General features: G+C 31.1%; 1 protein-coding gene across 1 annotated transcript in view; it reads left to right on the forward strand.

The window, feature by feature from the left end:
• The window catches only part of TRIM36 (tripartite motif containing 36), a 59,910-nt gene extending 54,917 nt beyond the window's left edge, over positions 1–4,993 (forward strand). Inside the window, 2 exon segments of the mRNA XM_074281993.1 lie at positions 2,336–2,633; positions 4,538–4,993. Of these exon segments, the coding sequence (XP_074138094.1) occupies positions 2,336–2,633; positions 4,538–4,892 (653 nt within the window). The 3' untranslated portion in view covers positions 4,893–4,993.
• The last annotated feature ends 5,393 nt before the right edge of the window (positions 4,994–10,386 follow it).

Consider the following 10,386-nt stretch of genomic DNA (forward strand, 5'->3'; position numbering starts at 1 on the left):
TTTAATTATTAGTAATTTAGAGCATTTTTCCCCATGATAGTTATATGGGGATATATATATATATATATATATATATCATTACTTTGGTTTCTTTCTCTGAAAATTTCATTTTCATATCCTTTGACCATTTATCAATTGGAAATGGCTCAATTAAAAAAATTAATTTGGCATAGTTCTTTATTTATTTGTGAAATGATACATTTATCATAGAAATTTGTTGCAAAATTTTCTCCCAGCTTCCTACTTTTTCTTATTTCAGCTTCATTGGTTTTGTTTGTGAGAAAACTTTTAAATTTTATATAATTAAAATTATTCATTTTATTTATAAACTTGCCTCTTATTTGGTCATGAACTCTTCTCCTATCCATAAATCTGACATAATTTTTTCCTTGAACTAATGATTTGTTTATGTCATCTTTTAAGTATAAGTCATATACCCATTTTGACCTTGTCTTGGTACATTGTGTAGAGATGTTGGTCTATTCATATATTTTACCAGATTATTTTCCAATTTTCCCAGAAGCTTTTGTCAATTAATGAATTCTTGCTCTAATTAGTTGGGATCTTTGGGTTTATTAAACACTTAATTATTGTGCTCATTTGTTTCTGTATACTTGATCTGTTCCATTGATCAAAACACTCTATTTCTTATCTAGTATCAAACTGTTTTGATGATTGCTGCTTTGTAGTATAGCTTGAGATCTGGTGCTTCAAGACCTTCTTTCTTTACATTTCTTTTTTCATTAATTCTCTTGGATAATTAACCTTTTATTCCTCCAGATGAATTTCACAATGATTTTTTTCTAGCCCTGTAAAACAATTCTTTGGTAGTTTGTTTTCTCTGGTCCTGAATAAGTAAATTTAGGTAGTATTGGCCTTTTTATTATATTATCTTGGACTACCCATGAACAATTACTATTTCTTCAATTATTTAGATGAACTTTTATTTTGTAAATAGTGATTTGTAGGGGTTTTTTTTAATACAATTTCAATATGTGTCTTGGCAAGTGGATTTCCAAATATTTTAATATTTTATACTTCCTACAGTTAGTTTAAATGGAATTTCTCCTCTTCTTTCTGGGTTAGAAGTGCTGATGGTTTATGTGGATTTATTTTTTTTTTTAACAACTTTGCTAAAGTTAAATTGTTTCAGCTAGTTTTTAGTTGACTAGAATTCTCCAAATATACTATTATCTATCAAAAATGATAGTTTTGTTTCCTTGTCACCTGTTGTTTATTCCTTAATTCTTTTGTCTTTTTTCAATTGCTTTAAATCTAGTTTTCATGTTTAATTAGGTCCCAACTTCTATTCAGCATTGAATCCTCTGTATAAGCATTGTAGTGTATTATAGTGAAATGGTTTTGGTTTCCACATTTGTGAAATTTTTTTGTGTGTTTTGAGGTATTTTGATCTGGAAATACAATCAATGTAACCATGTTAATATTCTTGGGGATATAAAGAAAACATTTATAGCTCTCCATATTTTTAGAATACAGATTACTTATTTTAAAAGGGAAACCTGTTACTGCTACATTATATTTCTTTAAATCCCCCATTATGAATTAGATATATTGGGTACAATGATCATTGTCTTGTTTTAAAGGTATAAAGCTGAGAGAATGGAAATTGCCTAAAGTTTCTTCAAAACTGAAATTAGCTAACAAGATTTTGATTTCACAAAAAAACCAGTTCATTTGTTTCTAGACAAGAAAGAGAACACAGTCTTTTTTTTTTTTTTTTTTTTTTTTGGTGTGGCATTTTTTAAGAGAGCATTGTCTTTTAAAAAAATCTCTTAAGCCATCTGCACTCAGAGGACACTGGGAACTGAAAGTGGAACACAACATAGTATTTTCACTCTTTATTGTTGTTTGCTTGCATTTTGTTTACTTTCTCATTTTTTTTCCTTTTTGATCTGATTTTTCTTGTGCAGCATATTTGTGGAAATAATTATAGAAGAATTATACGTGTTTAATATATATTGCATTGCTTGCCATTTGGTAGACTGGGTGGAGTAAAGGAGGAAGTTGAAGCTCGAGGTTTTGTGAGGATAAATGTTGAAGATTATCCATGTATATATTTTGAAAACAAAAAGCTTTAATTAAAAAATGCCTTTTAAAAACATTTTCAGTTGTCATCAAAAGTGGTTTCAAGTACCAGCTTTCACATAGTTTTGTGCAATTGGTATATGAAGAAATTGAAAATTTAATTTTATGCTTTATTATATGGTTATGAATTTTGAACAGTAACATCTATTGAGAATTTTACTCAAATTGATATATTGCAATTTTGAAATGTTAATAAGTTCCAAGCTAATTTTAGTTCTTTATTTTTAAGTTTTTAGTTTTCTCTTTGATGAAAAATGTGGCTATAACAATGAACATCTGTTGCTGAATCTAAAGAGAGATCGTGTGGACAGTAGGGCTGGATTTTCTCTTCTGCTTGCTGCTGAACGTGTCCAAGTGGGTTGTTATACAAGCTTAGATTATATCATTGGAGACACTGGAATCACCAGAGGAAAACACTTTTGGGCTTTACGTGTGGAACCATATTCATACATGGTTAAAGTGGGAGTTGCTTCCAATGATAAACTACAAGAATGGCTCCACAATCCTCGTGATATAAGTAGCCCAAGGTAGATATTTATTTACTCTTGTAGTATGTGGTTACTTTGGATCAATTTAATGTTTATTGCCCAACTTCTTAAACTGTGGTGTATGACTCCATATGGGATCTTGTAATTGAATGTGGGAGTCATAAAAATTATGATTTTTATTAGTGAATGTTTGATTTGTGTATACTATTTTATATACCTATGTACTTGGAGTCACGTAAAATTTTTTTTCAGGAGAAAAATGGTAGTGAGTAGGAAAAGTCTAAGCCCTTAGTGTATTGCACTTCATGGTAGATCTAAAAATGGGCTTAGATTTAATAGTTTCATTTTATAGAACTTAAATATGTTCATTATTGTGTTGTTATTATATATGTTACTTATTGGATGAGGTACCACTGAATTCTCTTGTTGCCATTTTCCTCAGGGCAGCTAGATGGTAAAGTGAATAAAGTGCCAGATCTGGAGTCAGGAAGAGTCATCTTCCAGAGATCAAATCTGGACATAAATACTTATTAGCAGTGTGACTCTTGAGAAAGTCAATTAACTCTGTTTGCCTTGGTCTTCCTATAAAATGACTTGGAGGAAATATCAAACCACTTTAGTATCTTTGCCAAGAAAATTCCAAATGGGTTCATGATACCACTGAAAAAAAATGAATGAATGAACAGCAAGTTCCTTTGAACTAATTATAGTAACTTGTACTTTCCTGTGGTGAATACAACTTTTTAAAACATTTCTCTTTAATATGATTCTACAAAATAATGCTGAAATGGACATGTGATCAGAGCTAGGATTTTCTATTTCTAAATCAACTAAATTTCCTTAGTGAGAAAGTGACTAATTTATAATTTTAGTTTTGCTTTCAGTCATATATAGCCCTTGTGTACCTTGTAGACCCAAACAAGGGAATTTTCTTCTGGCCTTGGGAATTCCAAAGAAAGGTTGCTAATTTTTTTCTACATTAAAAAATCCATAGCCAAGAGTTTACCTTAGCCTATTAATTTAATTTTTATTCAGTCGTTTTAGTTGTTTTACTCTTTGTGACCTCATATACTGGTTTGCCTTTTCCTTCTCCAACTCATTTTACTAATAAGGAACTGAGGCAAACAAGGTTAAGTGACTTGCCTAGGATCACACAGCTAATAGGTGTCAGAGACTGAATCTGAATTTATGGAAAATGAGTTTTCCTAATTCCAAGCCTAGTGCTCTATCCATGTACCACCTAATTGCCCTGATTAATTTAAATAGAATCCTATTATCTACTCTTCTCAGAAATAAAGGGTAGCAAAGATTTTCATGCTTTTTGATGAGATATGGTAATATTTTTTCTTTAATCCTATAATTCTGAAAAGAGTAAAGCATGTATTTCTTGGTAAAATAGAGAAAAAAATTTATAGGAAAAAGTGAAGCAAAAATGTGATGCTAATGGAGCTCTATTTGGGATATTAAAAAATAAAGGTAGAAATTCAGACAATGATAGAAAAATAGGGTACTTTGAACATTTTTGCAATGTTTCTTTTGTTTCAGTTAGTTTTCTCAGTAGATGTTGTAACTGTGACTTATTGGGATTAGAAGGCTAACTTCAAAACACCTGGGTTCAAATCCCAGCCATTACAATTATTAGTTTAGGCAAGTAAGAAGTGACAGAAATGCTTTGTAAATATTAAAAAATTACACAAAATATAAACTATTATTAATTTGCTTGTCCAAATTTTTTATATTATTTTTATATTAATTTTTAAATATTTTATATTTATTCTATTTTTTCATATCTTTAAAAATTCTGAATGTTTAGCTGTATTTCGGTATAGAAATTTGTATAAATTATAGATATTTGAATGTATATGTGAAAATACACTAGGTCTTATGATATAGATAAAATTGTTTGTTATAATTTGTGTATTACAGTTATTCTCTTATTTTAGATATGAGCAAGATAGCGGTCATGACAGTGGAAGTGAAGATACCTGCTTTGACTCAGCACAGCCCTTTACCTTAGTTACTATAGGCATGAAGAAATTTTTTGTCCCCAAGTCACCTACTTCTTCCAGTGAACCTGAAAATAGAGTTCTTCCCATGCCAACATGTATAGGAATTTTCCTCGACTATGATAAAGGCAAAGTTGGGTTTTATGATGCAGATCACATGAAATGCCTTTATGAGCGTCAAGTGGACTGCTCAGGTACAATGTATCCTGCATTTGCATTAATGGGAAGTGGAGGAATTCAGCTTGAAGAAACCATCACAGCAAAGTATCTGGAATACCAAAATGACATGTAGTACAAAGATCTACTAATGCTGCTTAGGATGAGAAATGTGAGCAAAAGAATGCCTTAGCATTAACAGTCAGAACTAATTACATATCTCCTAAGTGCTTTTGCCATGCTTGTTTTGTGTGTATGTGTGTTTTCCTTAAAACACAGAAAAAAACCAAAATAATTTTTTCTTCCATCTTAATTATTCTGCATTTCTTTATGATGGAGTTAAGGGCATTTTTTTCCCCTCAAGTTACTACTGAACTAGTCAGTTAGCAACTGAATTTTCCTTGATGAGTGTCTTTGTGAGTTGGAAATATATAATTTGTCAACTAGCAATTTTCATCTTAATTTTTTATTCAAAAGATCTCATTTTAAGGAATATTTGTGTTTTTTTTTCCTACTTTAAATCATGTCTATGTCCTAAGAAAGATTATTTAAAAATAATTTATGGAGAAAAATGAGTATTAAATGGTGTCTCTTGTATTTGTTTTTAATAGGAAAATAAAATTTACTAATAATGGAGGAGAATAAAAATTATGGTAACATACTTAAATAGGAAAGAATGAATTTCAAAATGTTTTCTAAAAAGTTAATATATGATGTTAGTACTTGTTATACATACATACTGTAGCTGGTTTTTTTTTGACAACCAAATGCACTACATTACATATAAAATAGTAAAAGGTTTCCCCTTCCCCACTGGAAACAGATGTTGTTGTTTCCTAAACATCCTACACATGGAACTGTAATAAATTTGGTTTCTTAAAATTAATTCAAAGATGGATATTTTTCAGTCTGTGTAATCCTTCAAAATAATTTAAAATAGTTCTAATTTATGTTCCCCTTTAGACAAACATTATAAACTTGGGGGAAGAGGTTGAATTTGTCTTCAATAAATAATTTTAGAAAATTTTAGTTCCAAGTGCACTGATATTTAAATGAAATATTTGCTATTTTGCCCTTATATTTTGAGTATTTAATTTCATTTAGTATGCCTATTACATTTCAGTTTTTACTGTTTTAAATGTTTGAAAGATTCTGCACAAGTTTTTTATGAGTTTATCTTTTATAGCATTAAAAATATTCTAAAATGTGAAATAATAGCTGATGGTCTAATTGACATTTTCTGTGTGTTATTACTTCATGTGAATAATAAACTTTGGCAAAGTAAGCAAATAGAAGCAAATGTTTGGGACTGCAACTGAAGTATAACATATTTACTCTATAGATGCACTTTTATTAATACTTGGAGGAAATTAATTGTAAGTGGAATGTTTAGACCATAAAATCATTCTTTGCCTGAGTTTCATGTTCAGTTTATAGGTTGTATTTACATTATTGTTTAGGGATACATATATAGGGACTGGCCTGTCAATTACATTGAAGTAGGAAACTCCCAGGTAAGAAAGCTCCCTTGACCAATGTTCCTTCTAACTTATTGTTTTAAGAGAATTAGATGTCTAGAGCACTGAGAAGTTAATTGGCCTGCTCAAGGTCATAGAGCCCCAAAGAGTCTTCTTGTTCCAGGACTTCCTGGCTTCAAAGACTGGCTTCTATGTCATGCTGCCTGACACTTTTATTATATGGCTTATATAAATAATACTTGCTTCTTTATTAAAATTAGCTAATTATACATTCTAAAGTCTTGTCCCTTTATTAAGATGGATGACATTCCAATGTTTTGTTGGATTTTTTTTTTGACTCATTTAATAAATTCTTCAAGCTCTCTAGTTTTAACTGAAAAATCAGGTTAAAGTGTTTTTACATATACAATTTATTGTTCAATTGCAGTGTACTATGACTTGGGAGAAATTCAGTATTCAGTAGCATTTGCTTAATTTATCTGATAATAGCACTTTATAACTTGGACTAAGCTAAAAAAATGTATGGTGTTATGTGGATTGCTGTACAATAAAATTACTGAAGTATCATGTGTTGATAATTACAAATTGAATCTTTCAAACTTTTGTATGAGTATAAATCATATAGGTATTTTAAAACTTAGAATCTTTGACCAAAGTAGGAAAATTTTATTTGGAATTGTACATTGGTAAATAAGTGTTCATTTGATTTTTGGGAAAAAAAATAAAAATGAGAAGTGGCAAAGTCCTTTTATTTACACATTTAAATTCTAAGAATTTTTAAAAATTACTTTGAAAGTTTCATACTGGAATGAAATAAGTATTCATTGAGAAATTTTTTTCAAATACACTAAATTAATCATAAGAAGAGATTCCACAAATATATATTGAGGATTGGTACAAATCTAATATTGCATCTTTAAAAAATTATTTCTGGGATATACTCTAGAACAAGGCAAGGAGCATTTATTAAGTACATATGTGCCAGGCCTGTGGACAAGAATTCTTAACCTTTCTGAATGTCATTTTAGTAATCTAGTGAGGTTTCTAGAGCCTTTTTCTCAGAATGTTTTTAAGTACTTGTAGGAAAGTTAGTGAAAATAAAGATGTATTTTTTTTTTCCAATCCAAGTTTATGACCTCAGAAATCTATCCAAGAGATTGGTGAACTCCAAGCTAAGAAACCCTGCTCTAGGGACAGCTAGGTGGCGCAGTGGATAGAGCACCAGCACTGAATTCAGGAGGACCTGAGTTCAGATTTGGTCTCCGACACTTAACACTTCCTAGCTATGTGACCCTGGGCAAGTCACTTAACCCCAGCCTCAGAAAAAAAAAGAAACCCTGCTCTTAAAAGTTCATCTCTGTACTTATCTTTGATATAACTGCTTCTAATGTAGGAAATCAAAATATTTATAACTTCTTCATTTTCTTTGAAGAAAACTTCACAAAAGAAAGAATTGCTGTCTTGTTTGTACAGAGAATTAGCAGGATTAGTAGAAAGAGTACTAGACTGGGTATTAGAATTCCTGAGTTCTAAATCACTAATGACTTTGGACAAAGAAAGAATTGCTGTCTTGTTTGTACAGAGAATTAGCAGGATTAGTAGAAAGAGTACTAGACTGGGTATTAGAATTCCTGAGTTCTAAATCACTAATGACTTTGGACAAGGTACTAACTTCTTTGGACTATGTTCTGATGTAAAAATAAGGGGGTTGTATTAGTTGATTTCTTAAAGTCATTTTCATTTTTAAAATTCTTTGGTTCTTTTTTCTGCATCCTTCCCTCTGCTCTTATACTTTTCCTGTTACCTTTTCCCTTTTCAGGGTAACAGATCTAACCAATGTAAGCAAGTTATTCCTCAGTAAGCATGCTGTCTTTTTGGATCATAGTCTACCTGAAGAACAGGGGAAGATTAATATTATTGTTTAAAGGCAGAGGCTATAGGTTATATAGGAAAAAGATGGAAGAAACTTTAGAGATCAAACAGCCTAGCCATACCTGAACCAGAATCCCATCATCAGCAAATAGTCTTTTTATATGACATGATAATGATGGAAAACCCTTAGTGAAGAGCAACTCACTGATTCTCAAGGTACATTTCATTTTGTTTTTATTCTTTTTGGAGCGTTACATTTTCTTTATATTGAAGGTTGTCTTCCTCCACCCTTCAGTCCTTTTTCAATTTGTGCAATAAAACAAAACAATTCTGATCTTCCACATGGAAGTGCTTCAGATATTTAAAGGCAGCAAGTAGTCTTGTTTCCCTATTGCCTCCCCCTCCCCCCCCCCCCCCCCCCCGCAAAAAAAAGGTGATACTCTTGAGGCATGACTTTGAATCTTCTCACTATCACAGATGTATTCTTGAGTTGTTATTTAAAATGGGATGCCTATAATTTATCATCAACAGTTTGGTTTTGGCCAGAGTAGAGTTTAATTGGGATTATAACCTCTTATTATTCTTGTTCAATTGTGTCTGACTTGGTGACTCTTTGTGGGTTTTTTTTTTTTTTTGGCAAAGATACTATAATGTTTGTAATTTCCTTCTCTAGCTCATTTTACAGATAAAAAGAGGCAAAAAAGGTAAAGTGACTTGCCCAGGGTCACACAGCTAGTAAATATTTGAGATTGAATTTAAACTAGGATCTTCCTAATTCTAGGCTTGGCACTCTATCCACTATATCTCCTATCTGCCTCTCCATTTCTTTTTATGACTTTTTTATTCTGTATATTGTGTTTTGGATTAGTGCAGCCTTCAGCCAGCCAAATTGTAATGTTCAGGCTAGTTTTCTGGAGATTCTTCTGTTGGGTCTTGGTCACAGCAGGATAGACACCATAAGAATGGTCAGGAATAGAGTCTAGATTCTTTATTCTGGCCCAGTCTTGATTTTAGTGCAGAAGGCAGGACAGCAACCATAAGGCTGGTCAAAGATAGAATGTCTCTCTTCCAGTCCTCCTTAGTCCTTATATACCTTATTGTAATTATTTCATTACAGCATACTGAATATATGTGAACTAGAGAACCATTATCTCATCAATTCCACTGAGTTAATATCTTATTTCAAGTATACTTCTCCAGAGTTTCACCCCTCAATACCAAATTTCATTTGATTCATTGAACTTTGAGTTCATTAAAATCTTTTTCACATAAACTGTCATCTGGCTGTGTCTTTCTTCATTATGTACTTAGGCAGATTTTTTTTTTAATCCAAGTTCTATATTTATCCCTATTGAATTTATTTCATTTCTATATGACTCTTCATTCTATTGAGATAGTATTGGATTCTTATAATTATGACAATGTCTATCTGTTTCTCATCTGCTTATTTGAAAAGCTTGCCATCTCTGTCTTCATATCTCCAATACAACACCTACATTAGAAAACTTGCACAAATTTAATGCCTATTATTTCCAAAGAATCACGATTCTTTGGGTCCAGTTCCTCTGAATCAAAATCTAATCTAATCAAAACAGTTCACGTTTTTATCCTGCAGTCTGTCCAAGGTCTTGTTGAAATCTAGGTACACTTGGTCAATAATATTCTAGTTAACATGCTGGAGACATTTTTCTTAAATTGTCATATAGTAAATTCTTTATTCCCCAATTATTATTTTATTTTTTCCAATTACATATAGTTTTTGACATTCATTTTTGTAAGATTGACTTCCAAATTTTTATCTTTCTCTCCTTTCTCTCCCTCCTTAAGAAGATAGCATGTAGTTTGGTATAGGTTATACATGTACACTTATGTTAAGTATATTTCCACATTAGCCATGTTGTGAAAGAAGAATCAGAACAGAAGGGAAAAGTCACAAGAAAGAAAAAGCAAAAACAAAAACAAAACAAAACAAAATCCACCAAATAAAAATAGTATTCTTCAATCTACATTCAGATTCCATAGTAATCTCTGGATGTGGACACCATATTTTATTATGAGTCTGTTAGAATTGTCTTGGATCTTTGTATTGCTGGAAGAAGTATGTCATAGTTGATCATTGTATAATATTATTGTTACTGTTCTTGTTTTGCTCACTTCACTCAGCATCATTTCACACAAATCTTAACAAGTTTTTTCTAAAATTTACCTGTAGAGTCTCTTTCTAAAAGAAATAAAGTTGGTCCAGCACAGCTTATTTGAGCTTTTCTTGGTCCAATTCTG

This window comes from Sminthopsis crassicaudata, chromosome 1, assembly GCF_048593235.1.
Source record: "Sminthopsis crassicaudata isolate SCR6 chromosome 1, ASM4859323v1, whole genome shotgun sequence".
Lineage (NCBI taxonomy): Eukaryota > Metazoa > Chordata > Mammalia > Dasyuromorphia > Dasyuridae > Sminthopsis > Sminthopsis crassicaudata.